This window comes from Mastigoproctus giganteus, chromosome 10 (assembly GCF_048544385.1).
Source record: "Mastigoproctus giganteus isolate SK-2022 chromosome 10, ASM4854438v1, whole genome shotgun sequence".
Lineage (NCBI taxonomy): Eukaryota > Metazoa > Arthropoda > Arachnida > Uropygi > Thelyphonidae > Mastigoproctus > Mastigoproctus giganteus.
Window position 1 is genome coordinate 187,903,947 of NC_143584.1, and position 26,874 is coordinate 187,930,820.

Below are 26,874 nucleotides of genomic sequence, written 5' to 3' on the forward strand. Positions count from 1 at the left end.
GCGTCGTAAAAAATGTTCATAACGTACTTTCACCGGTAAACTTTTTCGAAGTTTGTCGTGCTTCTCGTGTGGGCTTCCTTTGCATTTTTCTTTTTTTTTTTCTTAATAAACAGTTTATCCGCTAGTCCACCAGTGATTCTAAAGAAAAAAAAGAGTAGGTTACCCCCTCCACTTCGGGAGGGTTTCAATCTTCCATGGGATTCAATTTCTACCTCTGACCGATAATACCCACTGTATGTTTACTGAGCGAGCAACAATGCAAATGCTGTTACGGCAAAGTACTTTTACCGGTAAATTTCATCGAACTTTTGCGTGCTTCTCGTGCAAGGCTTTCTTTACCTTCGCCCAAATTATTTCAGTATTTAAATATTTATAAGAAATTATGCTGTTCTACAGCAAAAATGAATGCATTTGAAAAATAAAATTTCAGTTCAATCTCTTTAGCAATGCAGTGCTTCCAAATGAGGCATAGTTATAGGGAAACCAATTTACAGTACCATAAACGAAGTCATCAATGAATTGCTCAGCTATGTAACAAAAGTGGCTACATTATTAGGTTCTGCAGGTTTTGATTTCTGTGAACTTTATATAGGAGTATGATAACTTTGTTACACTTACCAATTCATCTCCAAACTGATCTCTGCTTGAGACTAAAAACAGCAAAGCTTAATAAGAATAAATTGTTTACTATTAGTTTTATGATTCTGATACTTAAAAATGGACCAATGTTTTAATTTTTGCTAATAAGTTGTTCTCCTTAGTAGTTTAATCTACCAAGCACTTTTTTTATTCTTGATTTCTAATTTAGAAATGAAATCGTATGAGTTTCAAATTATATTGATTGGTGTCAGGATAAAATTTTTACCAAATTTTGACCCCAACCAATCTCAATAATTGGCAATTTCTCTGAATTCCGTCATCAGGCCATGGATTGGAATATAAAAGAAATTATTATTTTTAAGAGGTTAGATACTGCAATTAGATTATTACATTAAACATTTTTGCAAATACTGTATTGTGATAACCCTAATTGTAATATTAATTTGCTGCATTGGTTTGGTGATAATTAGCTTTTCTTTTTCCATAAATATGATATTTATAAGATTTGATATGACACTATTCGTTTCCAATTTACTTAACTGTAATTAAACGAGATGATTAAATAAGGATTGTAAATTTCATGATTACTTGTCAGCCATTATATTCTGATGTAAATGGGATAATATCATTATTATTTGTCTAGACTGGTATATAGAGTATCCCACTTTTTTGCATTTCATAACCCCCTACATGAGTTTGTCTCACTATACATACATGGTGTCCAGGGTACCTTTTTCACAGTATCATTAGCATTAGCATTAGCATTAGCATTAGCATTAGTAGAGGCATTTGATGCAAGAAAGCAAGCTTATGCAGCATCAGCCAAAAAAAAAAAAAAACCCACTTCCACTTCACCCCTCTGTTCGTTCAAAATACCTGTCCAGCTGAGCCTTAAACTTATTTAGGCTATCAACCTCCACCACAAGGGATGGACGTCTGTTCCACCAACCAACCACCCGCTGGCTAAAGGCAAATTTCTGCACGTCTATCCTACATCTGTCTTTCCTCAATTTGAATTTATGCCCTCTGAGGTGATTTTTCTGAGCTAGAGGAAGAATCCCATCAGCATTGAGCATGCTTAAACCATTCAAGGCTTTATACACCTCTATCAGATCACTTCGCTGGTGCCTAGTCTCCAGACACTGTAATTTGCAAAACTTAAGCCTTTCTTCGTAAGAGCACCCCTTTGTTCCATTCACTAATCTTGTTGCCCTTCTCTGTACTCGTTCCAGCAGCTCTACATCCTTCTTGAAATGAGGCCTCCAGACCTGTATACAGTACTCTAGGTGTGGCCTGACCATCGCCTTATACAATGGAATAATCACCTCCTTATCCCTGCTATAAAAATTCCTATATATCACTGACAATACACCATGAGCTACTCTTGCAGCCCATCTGCACTGCTCAGAGAACTTCATATCTGCCTGCACAACCACCCCCAAGTCCCTTTCATTCTCTACCACTGTCAGTGTAGTACCACAGAGTTGATACGTTGCTCTGGGGTTGCTGTTTCCCATGTGTAGTACTTTACATTTGTCAATGTTAAACTTCATTTGCCACCTCTCAGCCCATCTGCTCAACCTTTCCAGATCCTGTTGCAGCAGCATAGTGTCAGTAGTATCCTTGACAACCCTGCCAACCTTTGTATCATCTGCAAACTTGGACATTAAGCCCGATATACCATCATCAATATCATTTATAAATACAGAAAACAATAATGGACCCAACACTGAGCCCTGAGGGACTCCACTAATAACATCAGTCCACGATGAGCAGTGTCCATTGATTACCACTCTCTGTCTTCTCCCCCTCAACCACCCCTTTATCCATAGCAGCAATTTGCCTCCAATGTCACACTGCTCCAATTTGTGTAGCAGTCTTCAATAACTCCCGGCAGTCTCTGAAATATCCTGCATCTTGTTTTTCAGGCTTCTGCTCATTCCAATAGAAGCAGTGCAAGAATCTCTTTCACCTCTGCCAGTGGCTACTGTTAATCTATTCGTCTTTGTCTCCCCCCCCAAGCTAGCAATTTTCCGACCCACCTAACACTGCCTCGATAGCATCAGCAAATATTCTTGCACCCTTTCCATTTAAGTGTATCCCAACCCTGTAGAAGCAATCTCTCCTGTTAACAAGTACAGTCTAGGCTGAAAAAAATTCTACCCCTTGAGTCTTGCACAATCTTTCCAGGGCCGAATTGATCGACAAGGCTCTCATTATATACTCCCTCCTATCGTGTCTGGGCAGAATTGCAGACACTTTCAAATTCAACCCTATTTCATGGCTTTTTTTCAAAAGTGACCTGTACTTGTTAAGCAATTCTGCCGGTCTCCTACTCTTGATATCATTAGTGCCAACGTGTACAACTATATCACCTTTTGTGCCCTTAAAAGATGATATCTGCTCTACAACATCATCAACCTTTGCCCCTGGCAGACATACCCTGGTCCTGTTCCACCTATCCTTTTTACAAAGCATGTTCCCCGTTCTCCTGACAATAGAGTCACCAACAACTACTAGTTCCTTTATTTATTTTAATTTTAAATAAATTTATTTACTATACTTCTATCATTGGTATATGTGAAAGTATACCTGTACCTATCCTTATTATTAGTTACCCTAACACATCCCATATTCCCATCTGTTTTACGATGACTGCCATCCGTCCCTGAATCCCCAAGCACCCCTCGCTCCAGGTCGCTAGTTATTCTAATAGAATTTGTGCAAGAATCACCTTCACCTCTGCCTGCGGCTACTTTTAAACTTTTAATCTGTGAATCTCCCCAATCTATCAGTTTTCCGACCCACCTAACACTGCCTCGATAGCATCAGAAAATATTCTTGCACCTTTTCTATTTAAGTGTATCCCATTCCTGTAGAAGCAGTCTCTCCTGTTAACAAGCACAGTCCAGGCTGAAAAAAATTCTACCCCTTGAGCCTTGCACAATCTTTCCAGGGCCGAATTGATCGATAAGGCTCTCATCACATACTCCCTCCTATCGTGTCTGGGCAGAATTGCAGACACTTTCAAATTTAACCCTGACTCATGACTTTTTTGCAACATTGACCTGTAGTTGTTAAGTAAATCTGCAGATCTCCTACTCTTAATGTCATTGGTGCCAACGTGTACAACAATATCACCTTTTGTGCCCTTAATAGATGATATATGCTTTACAACATCATCAACCTTTGCTCTTGGCAGACATACCCTGGTCCTGTTCCATCTATCCTTTTTACACAATATATTCCCCGTCTCCCTGACCATAGAATCACCAACAATAACTAGTTGTTGGGACCAGCACATTCCGCCTTGAAGATTGCCGCTGTGTTGCCTGATGCATTCCTTCATCGTCGCTTCCAAGATTTTCTGTACTAGTGAAGGTAGACAGATTGGTTTGTGGTTACTTCACTGTGCTTTAGCTGCCTTTATTGATTGGCAGTATTTTGGCACTACAGCTTCTCTAAGTCTTAATGGCAATTCACATAGAACTGCTGTATTATTTACATGAGATTCATTAATTGAAGCCACCCACTATCCGATGAGAGATAAAGTTGCGAGTTTATTTACTTTTTTTTTTTTTAAAACAGTTAATAGTGCTTTATGTCATTAAAACAGAGGTTGTCCCATTACTCCAATGCATTTCAACTCTAATTGGAGCCTTTAAAGGAATGGGCCAGTGGTCTTACCACTTTTGAAGTTTTACTCACAATTTAAGTGACAGATTTATTTTTTATTTGGTTACTGCCAAATAAATAGGCAAGTTTCCTTTGTTAGGGTACATGTCCAATCAACTGTCAGTATTTCTTAACATTGCTTTCACAGAGCAGTTGATACTGATCCTTTTAGTTGAGTGTATTTCATAAAGTGGAGTCTACAAAGTTGTTTAGATGTTTGCAGATTATTGTCATCTTTATTATTTACTAACGTATTACTATAATTAGTGAAATGCAGTTTTTTTTTTTATTTCCACTATTTTTGTTAGATATTATGTGACATCCCTGAATCAAGTTACTTATTTTAGATGTTTTATTACAGGTAGGTTATGGAGCTACTGAAAACAGCTCTGTAATAAGCCTTTATTTAATTGATAGCGAAGGAAAGGATTACTCTACTGTTGGCAGGCCCTTTGATCATACAGAAGTAGGTATACTCACCGTAAAAGAGAAACACTGATTTCATTCCACCTTTGTCTTTTAGCATATCTAAAAAGAGAAAGGTGGAACAAAATCTGTGTTTTGCATTAAAATAAGATTTAATACTAAAATAATACTAATGATACTAAGATTTAATACTAATGTTAATACTAAAGCATTTTAGTATTAACATTAGTATTACTAAAATGCTAAAGCATTTTAGTAACCTGAGGTTAATACTAAAATGCTAAAGCATTTTAGTATTAACCTCAGGCTGCGAGAGAATTAGACAGCGTACAGGTTAGTGCAAACTCATCATATTAGTACACAGCTAAACTCTGAATTAGCAAATTTTTGCAAAGGCAGCATCTTTTAAGTTATATCTCATATTGTGAATACCTTCACAACGAGTTCTATGATATTGCACTACTTTGAATAAGTAATGCTTCACCAAAGGAAGTCTGTTGTTATTTATTCTCAGCAGATACCACCACCCAGACAGCACCATTTCAGGGATATTTGGCCCTTCTTCGGTGAGTGGGTAGGTAGGTACCCTAGCGATGTAATGATGGCAAAACAGTTATGAAGTATAACTCCACAATATGAGAGATGCCTGATGGTGTATAAGATGAATTAAGGCTAAATTGCTTTAAGGGCTTAAGCGTCAGGCTGTGAGAGAATTAGACAGTGTACAGGTTAGTGCAAACGCATCATATTAATACCATTAGCGGCTCATGACTCTGATGTTTGGGCGTGCTGCATCTTAAAGTTACATTAAATTGCCTTGGTTATAAGACATGCAGACATATACAGTAATAATAATAAGCAAGTTAAAACTACTACAAAACGTTAACTAGACATTTACCATTAACAGACTTGAACTTTTATTTAAAAACAATTCCTTCAAGGATTATGTCTAACTGATCTAGAATGCACTTCGATATTCCGTCTGCCGTTTGATTTTCTGGAGTGAAAAACCCCCCAAAAACTCTCAAAAATGTCTCCATTCAGTTCATATCTCAGGACAATTACCATTTGTATATGTTCTGAAGCATATGTTGTGTTATCAGCCATTACAGCTACGAATGAAGCTTCTTTAATTTCTCTTTTTATTTCATCCCAGCACGTTTGCAGCAAACAGTCAAGAATATCATTCCAAATAGTTTTTGAAATGCCTTTAAATGCTGCATTACTTTCTAAATGGTTCTTTAAATTGGAATCTAATGTACAGGTGAAATTTATTAATCCTCTGAATACACCTGGATTTTTAAAATCGTCTTTTTCGTCATGTCCACATAAAGGAATTTCAAACTGTCCACAAAATTTAATGCAGTCTATTATTTTAGACAATACCTCACAATTCTTTGTAACTTTTCTGTTGTGTTTGCAGATTGAAAGTTTGTAGGACTCACTAAACTGTTCTTTAATATTTACGCTTCCTAAAAGCAAGAGTGAAATCACATTATCAATATAACCCCAGGGGCTCACATCTGGTGAGCATGGGCTTGGCACATCCAGAGTCCTGAGCTGGATCTCATCATTCTTCACTTTCTTGGTAATTCCCTTCTACTTCCAACTCTTGTTCTCTCTCTCGGGATAATTCAGAAATTTTTTTTTTTTTTTTTTTTTTTTGGCTGGTGCACCATAAGCCTCAGACTTCCTTGCACCATATGGCTAATAATAATAATAATAATGTTTCTTCGAACTCTCACGTTTTTTGTCCACATTAGGTCACAAAACAAAACAATGCATTTTTAACTTCACAACCAGAAAGCCAACTTTTCCTTTGGTACCATTTAGTTTTAAAACTGCGAATATATTTCTTATTATTACTTATTCCCCACTGAGAAATTTGAATCTTTGGTGTGGGGCGGCCTTCTTTTTTAATTGCATTTTTTTCTTGGAGAGATAATTGTGTGAAAACCTAAGTTGCTGAAGTTTATTCACTGTCACACGATTTACTTCGCGGGGAAGCTTGGAGAGCATGATCAAATCAAATTTTTTACTTACACATCACCTCATAATATAACTTCAACATACCAAGTTCAAGTTCAATTTGCAATTAAGCTGTAATCACATAATTACACTGTTGAATGTTGAGTATTGACTTAACATTGATATTATTTAGCTACTTAATGGGAATTCGGGCAAATAACAAAGGGACACTGACATTGTGGTTACACACCCAACTATGAAATCTGCACTGCATGCTTTACAGTGACTTCGATTCATTTCAACTATAAAAAATGTATATTGGCAAGTTGCCAATGGCAACCAACTACCAGATATTCACTGGAATACAAAATATGTCACCGCCTTGGCACACAGTAAGGCCTATGGTTAATTAAACTTCAAAGTTTTAAATGATTTCATATTTTTATTTGTTTATTATTGAAATGATTACTGAAAATAGAGGATGTGCATACTATATGCAGGTCCTGTTAATAAAAATATTCATTTTCACAAAATTTCATATAACTCCGTTCACTGTATATCTAGATTTAAAGAGCTGGAGGTGGTGCAGTGCCTATGGATGAGCCACCCCTGATTAGTACACAGCTAAACTCTGAATTAGCAAATTTTTAATTTTTAATAAAATAAAATAATAGAATTTACATAAATTTCTGTAGATACATGTGTATTTTGTCATATTTTCAATTTTGCTCAAATATATCAGCCACAGATGTATTCTGAGTAAACAAAAGTGTCAATATACATATATCCTGTATATTTCTCTTTTGGTTCCAGCCACATCTAATTAAATCTTATTCAGCGTACAGGTTAGTGCAAACGCATCATATTAGTACACAGCTAAACTCTGAATATTAGCAAATTTTTGCAAAGGCGGCATCATTTAAGTTATATCTCATATTGTGAATACCTTCACAATGAGTTGCCATGATATTGTACTACTTCAAATAAGTAACACTTCGCCAAAGGAAAAATCTATTGTTACTTATTCTCAGCGGGCCATCATTACGTCACTAAGGTACCTACCCACTGAAGAAGGGCCAAATAGCCCTGAAACAGTGCCGTCTGGATAATGGTATCTGCTGAGAATAAGTAACAATAGACTACTTATTCAAAGTAGTGCAATATCATGGCAACTCGTTGTGAAGGTATTCACAATATGAGATATAACTTAAACAATGCCACCTTTGCAAAAATTTGCTAATTCAGAGTTCAGCTGTGTACTAATATGATGCATTTGCACTAACCTGTACGCTGTATAATTCTCTCACAGCGTGAGGCTTAAGCCCTTATAGCATTTTTGTCTTAATTCATCTTATACACCATCAAGCATCTCTCATATTGTAGAGTTATACTTCATAACTGTTTTGCCATCATTACATCACTTGGGTACTTACCCATCCACCATGGGGCCTCTGTAGCCAGGTGGGAAGGAGCAGCAGTGCGTAGCACATGCTTCTTGATTAGACCGGGGTTCGAGCCCATCACCACCAAATGTGGAGGATGCGGAAATTTCAGGGAATGACCACTGCATATTCCCGGAGCAATATGGCCTTAGTTGCTAATGCTCCTAAAAACCAAACAACCAACCCATCCACAGAAGAAGGGCCAAAAAGCCCTCCTTGGGTACCTACCCACCCACCGAAGAAGGGCCAAAAAGCCCTGAAACGGCACCAGGGAGCCTGATGATGTCCCGAGTTTCCAAGAATAGGTAACAACAGCCTTCTCCACTGGGGAAGCGTTGCCTATTCGAGGAGTTTGAGTTTTTGAGTGGTGTGAGTTGAAGGAGTTACTGTCCCTTTCATTCTTCTACACCATTTCTTTTCCTCTTCCACTGGGTGCCTCCGTAGCCAGGTGGGAAGGAGCAGCAGTGCATAGCACACGCTTCTTGATTAGACCGGGATTCAAACCCGTCACCACCAAATACGGAGGATGTGGAAAGGTCAGGAAATGACCACCGCATATCCCGGAGCAATATGGCCTTAGTTGCTAATGTTCCTAAAAACCAAATAACAAACAAACAAACCTCTTCCACTCCTACTATTACTTTCCATCTACCTTTTTGCTTTTCTAAGTCTAATAGTCAAGTTATTATCCCACACATATACAAAATAGCCCTGAAATGGTCACCAGGGGAGCCTGCTGATGTCCGGAGTTTCCAAGAATAGGTAACAAAAGTCTTCCCCACTGGGGATGCATTGCCTATTCGAGTAGTTTTTGAGTGATGTGATTTGAAGGAGTTACTGTCCCTTTCATTCTTCTACACCGTTTCTTTTTCTCTTCCATTCCTACTATTACTTTCCCTCTACTTTTTTGCTTTTCTAAGTCTAATAGGGACAAGTAGATAGCAGAGTTATTATCCCACACATATACAAAATAGCCCTGAAATGGTGCCATGTCTGGGTGGTGGTATCCTCTGAGAATAAGTAACGATAGACTTCTCCTTTGGTGAAGCATTACTTATTTGAAGTAGTGCAATATCATGGTAACTCATTGTGAATGTATTTGCAATATGAGATATAACTTAAACGATGCCGCCTTTGCAAAAATTTGCTAATATTTAGAGTTTAGCTGTGTACTAATATGATGCGTTTGCACAAACCTGTATGCTGAATAAGATTTAATTAGATGTGGCTGGAGCCAAAAGAGAAATATACAGGATATATATATATATTGACACTTTAGTTTACTCAGAATACATCTGTGGCTGATATATTTGAGCAAAATTAAAAATATGACAAAATACACATATATCTATAGAAATTTATGTAAATTCTATTATTTTATTTTATTTTATTTATTATTATTTTTTATTTTAGAGTGACCCCAAACACAAAATATTATTGAAACTTATAGTACTCTAATATTATAAGAAATTTAGTGTTATGACTGATTTCTGTGGGATGTACTTTTTTTGAAATAGTAGGGCTGTGTTAACATGGAAGCAGCCACATTTGGGAGTCACCTTTCAGGGATGGCAAAATGAACACAATTGTTTTTGTATTTTGGAGATACAGGGAACAAAAATTAACACTGAGCTGTTCACATGTTGGGTGTGGGGGTTTGCTTGTAGGCAGGCTCTTAAAAGATTTTAAATGGCTCCAGAAAATGCACAGAACACAAGTTTGTTCCAGAGGTAGAGGAAATTAATGAAGTTAGTGTGGTGGATTTAGAGTTGAACTGTGAATGGAGAAGAGATGGTTGATGTACATATTTGGACTATTTTGGAAGAAAGAGGAGAAATTGTTAATGCTGATTCATAAGAACAGAACCCATTAAAATATGTATGAAAGGTATCAGACAAAAACTGCATATCTGTGTGATAAGCAGTGGTTTCTTTTTGGGTATACATGTCATATATTACCTCCCAAAGCTAATTGAGAAAAAAAAGTTTTGCCAACAGAGAAGATTTAAAACATAATAACAATGGAGAAACTTGCTGTGCTTGTGAGTTGAGTATCATCCTGCAGCAAGTGAACTGTACAAAACATTACTAATGTTTATCAACATGCTGAAAGCCTGTCAAACGGGTTTGAATGAAGGTTTAATGCTCATTATTAAAACCATGGATAAAGTCCAGAACAAGGTTTCAATTTATATTTAACAGTCTACCCCTCACTTGTTCCTGATGGAAGCAGTAATCAAAGCATTTTTGCAGAAGAGAAGAACTAAACTATAGTTCAAGTGTCATAAGTAATTTTACAGCCTTGACAAAGACAAGCTTTAATGTCTGTGCAATGTTTCATGGATTTTTAAAGTAATTTCAACTGATATGAAAGGTTCTATTTTATAATTTGTTTTACTATCATCATGATCAGAATTTATCATGCCAAATCAATATATACAAATATGTTTTAGATAGAATTGGTAAATTGTTTTCTATTGGAGGGCACCTTTTTATTATTTTTTTTTTCCATTATCTTGAAATCAGTAAACAATATTAATGATACAGCATGGAATAAAAGAGAGAGGGAGGGGGGGAGATCATTAATTAACTTGACTACTCTCTTTTGCATAGAGCCAATGAGTTGTTGCAAAGATACCATTAAATTACATTTGAAAATAACTTTAATGCGGTAATTATAACTATTACATTTAAGCTTTACTTGCTTGGGAGTACACATGTATACATACAAGGTGTGGCAACAGAGTTCCTGGACTGATGCAATAAAAAGAACTGTGATGGAGCTCAAAAATGGATTTATATTTATTCAAAGTAATCACCACCTGATTGAATGCACTTATTACACCATTCTATAAAGGTTTCAGAAAAGAGTCAGCAAAGGCATCCAAAGAAATGGTGTTCAGTTTGGCAGTTATGTTTTTCTTTACGTCCTCAACATCATGAAATCTCTTTCCTTAGAGAGCAATATTCACCTTGGGAAAGAGGGAGAAGTTTTCTGGTGCTAGAATGGGAGATTAGGGTGAATGGTTGATCTGTACAATGCCACATTTCATCAGAAATGTCTTCACAAGTGTGGAATAGGTGGGACATTGTCATGCAAAAAGAACCAGCTACTTTCTCTCAAAATTGTGACCACACCTGGAAAATGCACTTCAATAGATTTTTAAGAACACTTGCATGTAGAATGCAGCATTGACTCTCTCTATCCCCTTCAAATACAAATTCCTTGTGAATTGTACTGTTTGTTAAAAAACATGATCAGCATTGTCTTGATCCTGGACTTCTGTAAATGAAATTTTTTTTGGGCCTTGGTCATGATTTAAATCCACTGCATACTGTGACACTTCATATCTAGGTCATACTGAAATACCCAACACTCATCTCCAGTGACAATACAGTTAAGGGAATTAGGATTGTCTAGCAATCCTAATTTCCTCATCTGGATGAAGTCTTTGCACAATGGCACTCTTCATTTCTTCTGCTCATCCATGAGGCTGTGCAGCAAAAATTTTGCACAGACCTTCTTTTTCATTAAACCTTCATGAAGAATTTAACAAATGATTTCCTTATTCATCTCCAACTCATCAGAAATCATTCTGGGGGTCAAACAATGATGTCTTGCCACAATTTTTCAAACTTTTGCAATTCTGCTCTCATTTTGAGAGGCTAATGGATGCCCATTTCTTCGGTCATCGTGACATCCTCACATCAGTCTTTGAACCACTTATACCATTCAAACACACTGGTGAACTTTACATTTCAATGTCATAAATCCACTCGTCATAAATCGAGGCAGTGTTAGGTGGGTCGGAAAACTGCTAGCTTGGGGGGAGACAAAGACTAATAGATTAACAGTAGCCACTGGCAGAGGTGAAAGAGATTCTTGCACTGCTTCTATTGGAATGAGCAGAAGCCTGGAAAACAAGATGCAGGATATTTCAGAGACTGCTGGAAGTCATTGCGGTACAAGTAAACACATGGGTTGTGTTAGGGTAGCTAAGAATAGAAATAGGTGCATGTATACTTGCGTGTACACCAATGCTAGGAGTTTAGTAAATAAATTTGATGAATTTGAGGTATTGCTCAAAACATCAAACGCAGATATTGTTGGGATATCAGAGACGTGGTGTCACACAGATATAAGGAATGCAGAACTGGGATTTGGGGAGTACAGCGTCTACAGAAAGGATAGACAGGATAGGAAGGGAGGAGGGGTTATGCTATTAGTTAAGAAACACATAAAATCCAAGGAAGTGAAGCCAGTCGACATCGATGGACAGGGCAGTGTCGAGTCAGTTTGGTGTGACATAAGCATAGGTAAATCAAAATTGAGAGTAGGAGTGTGCTATAGGCCTAATGACTCTTGTTATTTGTTTTTTAGGAGCATTAGCAACTAAGGCCATATTGCTCCGGGGATATGCGGTGGTCATTCCCTGACCTTTCCGCATCCTCCGTATTTGGTGGGCACAGGTTCGAACCCCGAGTCTAATCAAGAAGCATGTGCTACGCACTGCTGCTCCTGCCCACCTGGCTACGGAGGCGCCCCTAATGACTCTGATAAGTATAATAAGATACTGTACAGGGAAATAGAATGGGCCAGTAAATCAGAGAGTCTTATAATGGGGAATTTTAATTTCCCAGATATTGACTGGAATTTGTGGGTTGGTCACTCACACACTAGCAAGGCTTTTGTGGATTTATTGGATGATTGTTTTCTACACCAGCATGTTCGGGAGGCAACTAGAGGGAGTAATACTCTTGATCTCATTATCAGTAGTGATTCTTCATGAATTAAGAATCTACAGATAAAGGAACCACTAGGTGGCAGTGATCACAGTGTGCTGAAGTGGGATTTACTCAAGGAGGTAACTACCATCAGACGTAAAGGGAAGGGTTTTTGCTTTCGAAAAGGCGACTATGATGGTCTGAGACAGTATTTAAATTCTATACAGTGGGACCAACTGATGTTACCAACAGCAAATTCAAAATGGGAAGAATTCAAAGAATTTATCTTGGAAGCTACTAGGCTTTACATACCAACTAAGAAATATTGTTCAACCTTTAGGCCTAAATGGATGTCACATGAACTAATGAGACATATTGCAGAGAAGAAAAATTCATGGGATATATACAAATTAATGGGTGACATGGTAGCCTATGATAGATATAAGTTGGTCTGTAACCAAGTCACAAAGGAGATTAGGCAGGCAAAGGCAGATTATGAGAAATCCTTGGCAATGGATGCAAAGAAAAACAGAAAAGAGTTCTTTACCTATTTAAACTCAAGAAGGAAAGGGATGAATCAGATTGGTCCACTGGATGTTGATGGTTCAACAATTGAGGAACCTGCTCAGGTGGCTAACAATCTAAACAAGTATTTTGCATCTACATTCACACATGAGGAGTTATTCAGGAAGGGGAATGTCGTAGGTGAAGTAAACATTGGCAGTGAGCTAGATGATTTTCTAATAACTGAGAGGAAAGTGGAGGAGAAATTGTTGAGGATAAACATAAAAAAGGCACCTGGGGTGGATGGGATCTATCCAGTTATATTAAAGGAGGCAGCAAAGGAAGTAAGCAAACCCCTAGCCATAATTATGAGAGCTTCTTTGGACTCAGGGGAGGTACCCATAGACTGGAGATGTGCAAATGTAACCCCAATTCACAAAGGAGGATCAAAGGCTGACACAAGTAATTATAGACCTGTTAGTTTAACTTCGGTTCCAGGGAAATTAATGGAGGCACTGGTTAAAGAAGCACTGCAGGATCATCTAGACAAGACTTCAGTTATACTTCGGACACAGCATGGTTTTGTTAAGGGGAAGTCTTGTCGGACCAATTTGATTGGATACTATGATGCAGTCACAAAAGAACTCGATGCAGGGAATAACTTTGATATCATATACTTGGATCTTAGAAAGGCTTTTGATGCTGTTGTACATGAAAGACTGCTGCAGAAATTGAAGCAGTGTGGCACTGGAGGCAAATTGCTGCTATGGATAAAGGGGTGGTTGAGGGGGAGAAGACAGAGAGTGGTAATCAATGGACACTGCTCATCGTGGACTAATGTTATTAGTGGAGTCCCTCAGGGTTCAGTGTTGAGTCCATTGGTGTTTTCTGTATTTATAAATGATATTGATGATGGTATATCAAGCTTTATGTCCAAGTTTGCAGACGATACAAAGGTTGGCAGGGTTGTTAAGGACACTACTGATGCTATGCTGCTGCAACAGGATCTGGAAAGGTTGAGCAAATGGGCTGAGAGGTGGCAAATGAAGTTTAACATTGACAAATGTAAAGTACTACATATGGGAAACAGTAACCCCAGATCAACGTATCAACTCTGTGGTACTACGCTGACAGTGGTAGAGAATGAAAAGGACCTGGGGGTAATTGTGCAGGCAGATATGAAGTTCTCTGAGCAGTGCAGATGAGCTGCAAGAGTAGCTCATGGTGTCTTGTCAATGATATACAGGAATTTTTCTAGCAAGGATAGGGATGTGATTATTTCCTTGTATGAGGCATTGGTCAGGCCACACCTTGAGTACTGTATACAGGTCTGGAGGCCTCATTTCAAGAAGGATGTAGAGCTGCTGGAACGAGTACAGAGAAGGGCAACAAGATTAGTGAATGGAACAAAGGGGTGCTCTTACGAAGAAAGGCTTAAGATTTGCAAATTGCAGAGTTTGGAGACTAGGCATCGGCGAGGTGATCTGATAGAGGTGTATAAGGCTTTGAATGGCTTGAGCATGCTCAATGCCGATGGGATTCTTCCTATTGCTCAGAATAATCACCTGAGAGTTCATAAATTCAAATTGAGGATGGACGGATGTCGGATAGATGTGCGGAAATTTGCCTTTAGCCAGCGGGCAGTTGGTTTGTGGAATAGATTTCCATCACTTGTTGTTGAAGTTGATAGCCTAAACAAATTTAAGGCTCAGCTGGACAAGTATTTCATACAAATGGAGGGGTGAAATGGGAGTAGTGGTTGTGTTTTTTTTTTTTTTTTTTTGGCTGATGCTGAATAAGCTTGTTTTCTTGCATCATATGCCTCTACTAATGCTAATACTAATGCTAATAAAGAATTTTTAACATTTCATACATTTTGTTTCAGATTTTTTCAGTTTAAAGCAAAATTTGATATCCATTCATTGCTCCTTTGAAAAATCATGACATGGAACGTAATACTACTAATGAAACTGGCTGTTACTTGTAACTCGTCAGCCTATTGGGCAATCTCTGTGCCACCATCAGTTGGAAGAAGTTTGAACTTCCATTTATTTTGAAATTCATCAAACATGACAGCAACAGAACCAGTCTGGGAACTTTATTGCTACACCTACCATAAACCAGGACAACTTTGTGACAGCGGGTATTACTTTGTGACACCTACGCCGCATGGCTTATTTTTGATTTTACCGGGCATTCTGCAATCCGTCCGAGGGCAAAATTACCCCAGCATTTTTATAGTTATTGCTTCCATCTGTTGGAACTGTTAAAACTACTAGCACAACCTTCAAGCGGCCTAGTGCAGCTATTGTGTGTGTCGCTTGTGAATATCATTTTCAGGAAGCTGTTGAAACTTTGTTTTGATACAGAAAAACTCCAAGTGCAGTGGATTTGAAAGTAAGTTTATTTTAATATATTATGTTTTGGCAGCGTCACAAAGTTGCACCATGATATTTCAACACTTTTGCTTTTATTTTATTTTACTATATTTATAATAATTTATCTGTTTTAGAGTATAAAATGCCTGGAAAATGCAGAAGGAAAGTTGGGTCACGTCAATATTGAAATTATACTGTGCTACGCTGACAGAGACCCTTAATGAAATTAAATCAAATAAAATATCCTTACGAAAAGCAGCTGAAAAGTAAGTTTCAAGTAGTTTGTATCAGTATTCTGTTTTAAAATTAGAAAAATAATTTAATACTACCGTTATTTTAATAATTTTATGATGATTAATAATTTTATACTAATAAATTATTTTATTTTTTAGGTATGGGATACATAGAAACACCCTATGGTTAAAGCTGAAAGGGAAACATGATGCCACCCCAGGACATCCAACTGTTTTTAGTGAAACTGAGGAACAGGCTTTCATTTCTCATTGTATTGTGATGTCAAATTATGGTTTTCCTCTGACAAGATTTGACCTGAGGTGCATAGTGAAATCCTATCTGGACCGCGTGGGCTGTACAGTGCTTATTTTTAGAAATAATTTTCCACTAGTTGACTGGCAAAACTCTTTCATGGGTCGCCATAAAATTCTTACGCAAAGATTTGCTCAAAATATTTCAATTGCAAGAGCAGCAGTTGATGAGGATGTTGTTAATAATTTTTTTGACCATTTGCAAGCAGAACTCGATGGAGTTCCAAGTGCAAATATTTGGAACTACGACGAGACGAACCTCGTAGACGACCCAGGTTCTTGCAAAGCAATCATAAAAAAAGAGGTACAAAATACCCTGAAAAAATTAGGAACTCCACAAAAGCTTGCACTTCCATAATGTTTTGTGGAAATGCAGATGGCCAGCTTGCTCCACTTTATGTGAACTACAAGTCCAAGCATTTGTTGAATACATGGACTGAAGCTGGTCCTGCAGATGCAAAATATAACTGCACTCCTTCTGGATGGTTTGACTACAATAAGTTTGAGGACTTCTTTACCAGGGGACACTAATCAATGAAATGGAACTAGCAGGTAAACACTGGAGATAGCCTGTGGAAAAAGACAAAATTTGGTACGAAGACAAGGAGATCGTATGTGAAATAAATGCTCCTAAGCAGAGGGGTAAGCGAGCAGTTTTTGATGTTCCAGAAATAACCCAGTTGATTTCAACGTAATGAGTAATGAAATGTGTACCAACTGTTTTGAAGGGTTTCTTTTTGTTGTTTTAGTAAAGTTTCTACCCATGTTCTATAAAAAAATGTTTGTGCTGAAGTATTGTAAGCTAACATATTAATAAAATGCATTCATGACATTGTTTCATCGAAAATACTGAATGATTTGCTTCCGTTTATCCTTTAATTGTCCTAAATTAGTCATTTATAGGTACAACACTATGACAGATGTTGAAATACAAAGGAGTGATAGCAGAATATTGGTTGTCACAAAGTTGTCCTACAAAGGAGTGTAACATTGTGACACCTAATTTCTCAAATTCTAATTGTTCTAATGCAAATTTGTAAATAAACGTAATGGTATTCAGAAGATGAGAGGTAATTATACCCATAATCATAATTGGAATATCATTTTGTTTATACTTACATGTATTTATTTTTAGAAAACAGCAAAAAGTGTCACAAAGTTGTCCTGGTTTATGGTAGTACATTTTACATGTGTAGACCCTGAGGAGTACATAAGCATGTATACACTTTTCAAGGTTGCATAAAGTTTCAAAGTATATTACTCACAAATCTTTCAGTAACTAGTGCCATTTTTTATCTGTGTTTCTAAGTAATTGTAGACAATTTGTAAAGTATGGCATCAAAAAAAGATTTTAAAATTGTGGATCACATCTGTTAGCCAATGTTGTCCAGTTTTATTATTATTACTAGTCATTAGTGAAAGGAAGCCTGAGGCTTATGCTGCGCCAACTAAAAAAAAAATTCTGAGTTACCCTGAGAGAGAGAGAGAGAAAGAGATAATACTTACCATATGTGAGCCCCTGAGTTTTTTGGCTTACAAAAGCTGAAATGGTCTGGAATTCAGTTCCAGGAGTAAGTGAATGAAAAGCAATAAAAGGAATGGTAAAATTACCTAAATTTTGGAACTCACCTCTCAAGCTGTTTATATGTTAATAAGTTGTGTGCAAGAAAAGTGATTAAAAACTACTAAAATATTGCACGGAGCAAAGTGCATCTTGTTTTTCAATGCTCATCATATTTCCATTAAAATAACTACTGAACCAAGAGCCTGAATGGGCTTTTGTTGGGCTTCTCCCCTACCACCATATGGCTCATATGGTGGTAGCGGAGAAGGAGAATTTTTTTACATATACATGTGTATTATTGGTTTCAACTTACAATATTTTCAACATACAATGGGTTTTATGGAACCAATTACCATCGGATGTTGGGGCCCCGCTGTACTTGGATTTTAGGAAAGGTTTTGATACTGTTGCACACGAAAGACTACTTTACAAGTTTGAGTAGTATGGCATTAAGAGCAAGTTGCTACAATGGATAAAAGGATGATTGAGTGGAAGAAGACAGAAAGTGGTAATCAATGGACACTGCTCTTCATGGACTAATGTTATTAGTGGAGTTCCTCAGGGGTCTGTATTGGGCCCATTGTTGTTTTCTGTATTTATCAATGACATTGATAAATACAAAACAGGATCTAGAAAAGTTGAGCAGATGGGCTGAGAGGTGGCAACTGAAGTTTAACATTGACAAATGCAAAGTACTGCATATGGGTAGCAGTAACCCCAGAGTAACATACTAATTGTGCAGTAGTGGAGAATGAAAAAAACCTGGGGGGTAATTGTGCAGTCAAATATGCTGACAGGACAGCTCATGGGGTTTTGTCAATGATATACAGAAACTTTGCTAGCTGGGATAAGGAGGTGATTATCCCTTTGTACGCAGCCATGGTACAAAGCCATTTTTAATTTAAGTTAAAATCATGCATCAGGACTAGAGTAATAAAGTAAAGAGCTCAAAAGAGTGCAGTCAGATATAAAGTTTTCTGAGCAGTGCAGACAGGCTGCAAGAGTAGTTCATGGGATCTTAATGATATATAGGAATTTTGCTAGCATGGATAAGAGGTAATTATCCCCTTGTATAAAGCAATGGTCAGGCCACACCTGAGTACTGCATACAGGTCTGGAGGCCTCATTTTAGGAAAGATGTTGAGCTACTGGAACGAGTACAGAGAAGGGCAACGAGATTAGAGAGTGGAACAAAGGGTTGCTGTTACCAAGACAGGCTTGGTAATAGCAACCCAGTATAAGTTCTGCAAATTGCAATGTCTGGAGACTAGGCATCTGCGAAGTGATCTGATTGAGGTGTATAAGGCATTGAATGGTTTGAGCTAGCTCGACACTGATAGGATTCTTCCTCTTGCTCAGATTCTGCAAGGAGCATAAATTCAAATTGAGGAAAGACAATTGTATAATAGACATGCAGAAATTTGCCTTTAGCCAGTGAGTGGTTGATTGCTGGAACAAACTTCCATCTGCTGTTGTGGAAGTTAACAGCTTAAATAAATTCAAGGCTGAACTTGACAACCATTCGGAGTGAATAGATGGGTGAAATGGAAAGGGTTTTTTTGGCTGATACTATATAAGCTTGCTTTCTTGCATCATATGTCTCTACTAATGCTAATGCTTTTCTTAAACCTTGTGTTCAGTTACCTATTATTATGCTCAAATTGGGTTTTAATGTGCTGAAATGCCACTCTAGGTTAACTTTTTAAATTTAATCCAAAACATTCTGATTATTAAATATCCAAGAACACCTCCAAAATATTAGTACAATCATTTTCATTTACAAGTTTGAACACATTTGTAATTAATCATGATATCCCAATATCAGTACCAGTGAGAACTATTGTGTGATGGTTGCGTGTTACAAATAAACTTGACAAAAAATATGAAAATATTAGCAACTGGAAGAGTAGATATTGGCACAGTTATTATTGTTTGCTAATTTGAACACTGATGATCTATTGAGTGATGAGAAATTTTTAGTTTCAGGCATGACGATTGGATTAAGGTCTTTTCATTGTTGTCTGGATTCCCAAGCTGTGTGCTTCTATGCTTCATTGAGAATTACTTAACAGAACTGAAATAATAATTTAATTAATTCAGTTCTATTGAACCTGAACTGATGAACAAGCCTAAGCTCTTATGGAGTTTACTTGCATAAATTATATTCCAGTTAAATTTTCCAGCATAAATTAGATTCCAGTGTTTGTTCATTAGTCAAATGTTTCAATCAATATAATTTGAAAAGTTAATTTTTTTGCTGATGTGTTTTTGAAACTTTGTTTCTTAGATGACACCCATGATGGAATGTAAATTTAAATTGGAAAAGGATGGTTACAGGATAGATGTGTGTAAAGTTGTTTTCAGCCAAAGAATAATTAATTGTTAGAATAAATTTTCACCTGGAATTGTAGAGGTGGGTAGTTTGAATTTTCAATTTTAAAGATGATTGGAAAAATTATTATCACAGATCGGCAAAGGGTTTTTTTTTTGGGGCTTGATGCTAATACTAACTAATAATAATAAATTCACACCTTTTGCTTAGTCAGATCTCTTTTTCTCACTATCAGTTTGAACTTACTAAAGATGATTATTTCAGTTCTTTAGTTCCCACCAACAAAGCTACTCAGTCTGTCATTTCTCATTACTTGAGATGAGAAATGACAGACTGAGTAGAGTCTGACCGAGTTTTTTAAGAAATACGCTGTTTTTCTTTTTCCTGTTCTAATCATTAGCCATTTTCAGTCCACTGCAAGATGAAGGCCTCTCCAGAAACTTTCAGGTTCTTTCTGTTTTGTGCAATGGCCATCCATTTACTACCCACGAACTCGTGAATTTCATCTGTCCATCTCCATTGTTGTCTTTCAGGTTTTCTTCTAGCTCCTCTTGGGTACCATTCTGTTATTTTCTTAGTCCATCTTTCTTCAAGCTATGTGTCCTGCCCAAGACCATTTCAGTTCTTTAGTTTTGATAAGAATGTCCTTTACTTGAGTTTGCTGCCTAATCCATGTGTTTCTCTTCTTATCTAACAGTCTGATTCCTAATATAATTTTTCCATGCTGTATAGTTCTCAGCTTCTCTTCCATTCTTTTGGTGAGTGCCCAAGTTTCACTTCCATAAGTCATGGTGGGGAGTATACATTGGTTCATTATTTTCGGTTTCAGACAAATTGGAACACTGCTCCTCAGTATGTGACTATATTTCCTGAATGCTATCCATCCAAAATTTATTCTTCTCTTGACTTCCAGCCATTTATCATTATTACAGCTAATGACTTGTCCCAGATAAGTATATGAATCCACCTTTTCAATTACTGCTCATTCAATGATTATATCCCTTTCTGTGGCATACTTGTTCATCATTACTTTTGTTTTAGTCATATTCATCTTTAATCTGAAATCCTTACTAACTCTGCATAACTCGTTAAGATTTTCCTCTAATTCTTTTGGATCACAACTTATGATCACAGTCATCTACAAATTGTAAATGGTTTAGGTACTCTCCATTCACATTGACTCCTTTCTGCAACCAGTGTAATCTTCTGAAAGCTTCCTCAAGGGCAGCAGCAGTAAACAACTTTGGAGATATTGTATCTCCTTGTCGAACTCCTTTCTCAATTTTAAATTTGCTACTGTTCTTTGTCTAGTCTAATAAAGGAGGTAGCATTCTCATTTAACCCCAGGGGCTCACATCTGGTGAGTATGGGCTTGCCATACCCAGGGTCCTGAGCTGGATATCATCATTCTTCTCTTTCATGGTGATTTCTCTTTCAGGGTACCTCGGGAATTTTTTTTGGCTGGTGCAGCATAAGCCTCAGGCTTCCTTGCACCACATGGCTAATAATAATAATAATATATTTTCAAAATCATAATAAATGGGGTATCTATGCCTTGTCTTTCCGGTGCCCGAAACATTGCCTTATGCTGTATGGCAGTGGCTTTCAACCTTTTTTTAATAACGGCACCCCTACTAAATTTTCTTCCCATTAAATCCGATTCTCTCTCTGTGTATATATATATATATATATATATATATATATATTTGCATGTTATAATATAAAAATTTCCACTGTATTTGATATTATATATATGTTATATGATAGTTATTACATAGTATGAATCAGAGCTGTACTACTCAATATGTTCTACGTTGATAATAATATTAGTAAAATAATAAGAGGAGTTTACCTCAATATAGTGCGTAGAACACTTCCGTATGATACCCTCCAGAAATTAAAATGGAAAAAACGAAAAAATCGACAACTTACCGGTACATTAGAGTAAAATATAAATAATTAAATAATCAATTTAACACAATTCAAATCAATTTAAAACAATTAAATATCAAATTAAAGCAATTAAAAGAATCTAACGAAAATATTCAAAATGCTTTTCCTTCCTATTTAACAAAAATATTCAAAACGCTTTTCCTTCCTTAGTATGAATCAGAGCTGTACTACTCAATATGTTCTACGTTGATAATAATATTAGTAAAATAATAAGAGGAGTTTACCTCAATATAGTGCATAGAATACTTCCGTATGAGGAAGGAAAAGCGTTTTGAATATTTTCGTTAGATTCTTTTAATTGCGTTAATTTGATTTTTAATTGTTTTAAATTGATTTGAATTGTGTTAAATTGATTATTTAATTATTTATATTTTACTCTAATGTACCGGTAAGTTGTCGATTTTTTCGTTTTTTCCGTTTTAATTTCTGGAGGGTATCATACGGAAGTGTTCTACTCATTATATTGAGGTAAACTCCTCTTATTATTTTACTGATAGTTATTACAATAATATAGCTATAAACAAAATTACAATTCATAATACAAATTATAGAGGTACTGATTTAACATCAATTATAGATCACCACAAAATTGAAAAGATACCCTATGCCTTTTTATAATAATTAAATAATATATAAATTTAAAAAAAATAAGTTTAGGTAACTTAAACCCAAATTATGTGGCACCCTTGGAATGTTGTTGCGGCATCCTAAGGTGCCACAGCACCCCGGTTGAAAACCACTGCTGTATGGAGTCAAATGCCTTTTCATAATCCACAAATGCCAGACATAATGGTATTTTATATTCATTTGCTTTCTCCATTAGCTGTGATATTACGTGAAGGTGATCCATAGTTGAGAATCCTGTCCTAAAGTCAGCTTGCTCTTTTGGTTGATTCTCATCAAGTGTTCTTTCTAATCTGTTAGTAATGACCCTTGTGAACAACTTGTAGATGTGGGATAACAAGCTAATAGGTCTATAATTTCCAATTTCTGATTTCACTCCTTATGCATCACACCTTTTCTAACGCATTTTGTGAAGAGTCTTTCCAGTTTCTGTGTCATATCTCTTCCTCCTAATTTTAACAACTCTACAGTAACTTCCTCTCCCCCTGGGGCTTTCTGCCTTATCGGGAAGGATATTGGATATGTCATATGTGTTACAAATTTGTGATCCATCTTTCCCGCTGCCGGAATCATTCCCTCCTTCCTTGTATAATTCTTTATAGTAGTCTCCTGCTATTTGAATTATGCCTTCTCTGCTATTTATAAGTACACCATCACTATTCTTCAGTTTCAGTATCATTTGTCTTTCTGTATTACTGCTCATGGCTGCTGATTTGAGTCCTTTGTTTTCCTTTAATGCTTGTTCTACTTTTTTTGTGTTAAATATTCTTATGTCCTCTCTGAGTCTCTTTCTAATGGCTTTACATAACTCAGTATACTCAATTTTGTCCTTGTCAGTGTTTATCTTGCTCCTCATTTGTCGTCTTCGGTTCATCATGACAAGTGTTTCTTGACTAATTTTTTCTTCTTTGGATTTCTTTTTACCTATAGGTTCCTTGGGCTTTATCACTTTCAAGAAAGATGTAGTATTCCTCATTGATATCTTGGTCCTGAACGGTCTGCAGAAGCTCAAACTTGTTCTTAAGTTCCAGTACGTACTGCTTTTTCTCCTCTTCTGTTATTCTCAAAGACCTTCATATTATTTACTCAAGTCAGTTTTTTCCTTTCTTTTCTTACTTCTGTATCAAGTGTGCATCTTAACATTCTGTTATCACTTCCCAAATTTCCTTGTTCTGGACGGTAACATCATTCATGATATACCTTCTGTTAGTGAGGATGAAGTTGATTTCATTAGTTGTTAATCCATTTGGGCTCTTCTGTGTCCACTTTCTGTTCTCCCTTTTCTTGAAAAAAGTATTCATTACTGACATTTCTGGAGATTCTGCAAATTCCACAAATCTTTCACCTCTTTCATTTCTTTCACCAATTCCAAAATTTCCTATAGTTCCCCTTCCTTCACTGTTTTGTCTCTTTTCAACCTTAGCATTAAAGCAGGTGTTCTGCTCATCTAGAAGTCTCAATTTCGGTGTACATTTCTTCAACCTCTTCTTCATCCTGGCTCAATGTTGGTGCATAAATCATTATTACCTTTATCTTGTACCTCTTAGAAATCCTGTGTAGTAGTCTTGACACCCTTGGTGATGTACTTTTAAATTCCAAAATGTTGTTTTTTTATATCTTTATGGACCAGAATGGCAACTACACCTTCACTCCTTTCTTTGTTTCCATTGGTGTATAAAGTAGATTTTCATTGATAACTGATAAGTGATTCATTTCTTCTTCTTGTTTCAGCCAAACCGATGATATTCCAATTCACATTTTCTAATTCCTTTTCCAGCTCTAATATCCTATCTTCACCAATGAGCGACCTTACGTTGTAACAGGCCAAGTTCAGTTTCCGTGCATGTCAGCTTGGTCGTACCCAGAGATTCTTAGCACCCTCTGCTTCTGCTCTGATCCTCTCGATGCCGTAAGGGGGGGGGGAGTGAAAGCTGCTGGGACTGAGGGCTATTTTTGTTTCGTTGTGCTGTCATGTGCTGGAGGGTGTTGTCTTTTCCTCTTCACACCGACCAGGCACCTTGAAGAGAACCACTACACATTCGTTGCCACCTAAGTGACATAAGAGGGCTTACCATCAGGAAGGTGTGCATGAGTAGATTTTTGAGAGGCAGGCCAACCGGACTTCTCCTCAATCTTCTGAAACAGAAAGATATTGGATCCATCAGCGTTTTAGACTGAGTGTCTGAGAACACACAGAATGCTTGTTCCCTCTAAGAATCCTTATCTTCAATTCTCACAGCATAATCTTTTAAAAATTAATTTAAGTATTTCGGTGCTATCTCCATCAAGAGATAAAAAGAGTACCTTAAAGATCAGTGTACCCTGTGCATTTCATTCTACTGACTGTGATATCATCCTCTTTAAACTTTCTGACTACGACATATGTCCTTTATTGCTTAATCAGTTCTTTTGCAATTACCATTTATCAGTTGTCATCAAAGATGAATACAGAGCTATGGATGGTATCATGAGAACTGTGTTACTTGTTGTGGTAACAGCTGACTCTCTCTTTCTTGGATGTTGTTTGAATGGATTTGGTCCAATTGGATATGGAGACGGTCAGCAGAACAGAAACATCTGTTTGTAGAGCAATTGTTTTGGAGGGCTACCTATGTATGTTAGTCTGAAAATGGCTGGTAATGCATCTTATTTTATGATAATATTGTACGATTCAATTTTCAAGTGTTTGCAGGTTTTAAGGTACACAGAGTGATTTCCTTTACATCAGACATTTAATATAATCCATCTTTATATTCATCCAAATTGCCCACTTCCACAACAACACTTAATAGAAATCTGTTACAACAATCAGTTACTCTCTGCTGAAAACAAATTTTCATACATCTTTACTGTAAGCTTTCTTCAAAATAAGTTTATGTCCCCTTATGTAAAAGAATAAGGATGCCATCAGAATTTAATTTACTTTATCCAATCCATTTAAAGACTTCAATCATGTCTCCACACAGGTGCCTGTGTCCCAGACACTGAAATATGCAGAACTGAAGTCTTTCTTAGTAAAAATATCCTTTTGTATACATGACTAATCTTGTTGCTTCTCTCTGCAGCCATTACACATCCTTCCTAAATTGAAGCTTCCAGAACTGTATGTAGTACTCGAGATGTGGCCTAACTATTGCTGTATTATACAATGGAAGAATTTCCTTCTTGTCCCTTCTGGAAAAATACCTGCAACCTCACTGAGAAAACCGCATAAGCTGTTCTAGCAGTATGTCTGCACTACTGAGTGAACTTCTTCGTCTTGGACTCTGCAGTATTTTATACTGCAGAGTCCAAGACGAAGCAATATTTTATAACTTTCAACAGCTTGAAGTAATTCAAAATTTTGAGGCAGGATAGCAAAGAAAATTTTTATGAGCTACACAAAACAAACGAACAATACATTGATGACACCTGATATTTAAGAGGTGTGGGCTGTGTCTGATCTGACTTATACAGAAGCATTGGAAAAAACCATGGAAGCCAACTCTTTCTTATGCAATAAATATAAAATTGAGGAAATGAAACAGAAATCATAGAAATATGGTATTTTAGTGGACAATATTGAGGCTATAGGGGGAAAAGTTGAATAAAAAATGTTGCATCTTTCTTGGTAGCTTGCATAAGGTTATGCTTTGTTGCTTTGCTGTTAGCAAGCCATGACAGAAATGTGTTTGGGGACTTCTACAGGGCCTAGTGCTTCCTTGAAAAAGTGTGGTTTCCCTAAACTTTCTTCTGGTTTTTTTTTGGTTTTTTTTTTTTTAGGAGCATTAGCAACTAAGGCCATATTGCTGCAGGATATGCGGTGGTCATTCCCTGACCTTTCCGCATCCTCCATATTTGGTGGTGACGGGCTCGAACCCCGGTCTAATCAAGAAGTGTGTGCTATGCGCTGCTGCTCCTTCCCACCTGGCTACGGAGGTGCCACTCTCTTCTGGGTTCTTTTTAAAGGATATCTGCATTTTCCCCTAAGGTTGGTACAGTGGAGGGTAGTAGATTCCTTGTGTGTATTGAGGCAGTAGTTGTGACATATTTTTTGCAGGATAACTTGCCATTCTGATTCCCTAGGTGAGCATAGGCCCTTACTTGTTTATCAGGTATTTTTCATTTTATTATTTTTTTCATTACATAGTTTTAATTTG

General features: G+C 36.8%; 1 protein-coding gene across 1 annotated transcript in view; it reads left to right on the forward strand.

Moving 5' to 3' along the window:
• LOC150079653 (medium-chain acyl-CoA ligase ACSF2, mitochondrial-like) overlaps positions 1 to 26,874 on the forward strand; it is a 214,685-nt gene that overhangs the window by 161,830 nt on the left and 25,981 nt on the right. Inside the window, exon 12 of the mRNA XM_090382505.1 lies at positions 4,637 to 4,741. Within this exon, the coding sequence (XP_090238631.1) occupies positions 4,637 to 4,741 (105 nt within the window). The remainder of the gene's footprint in view (positions 1 to 4,636; positions 4,742 to 26,874) is intronic.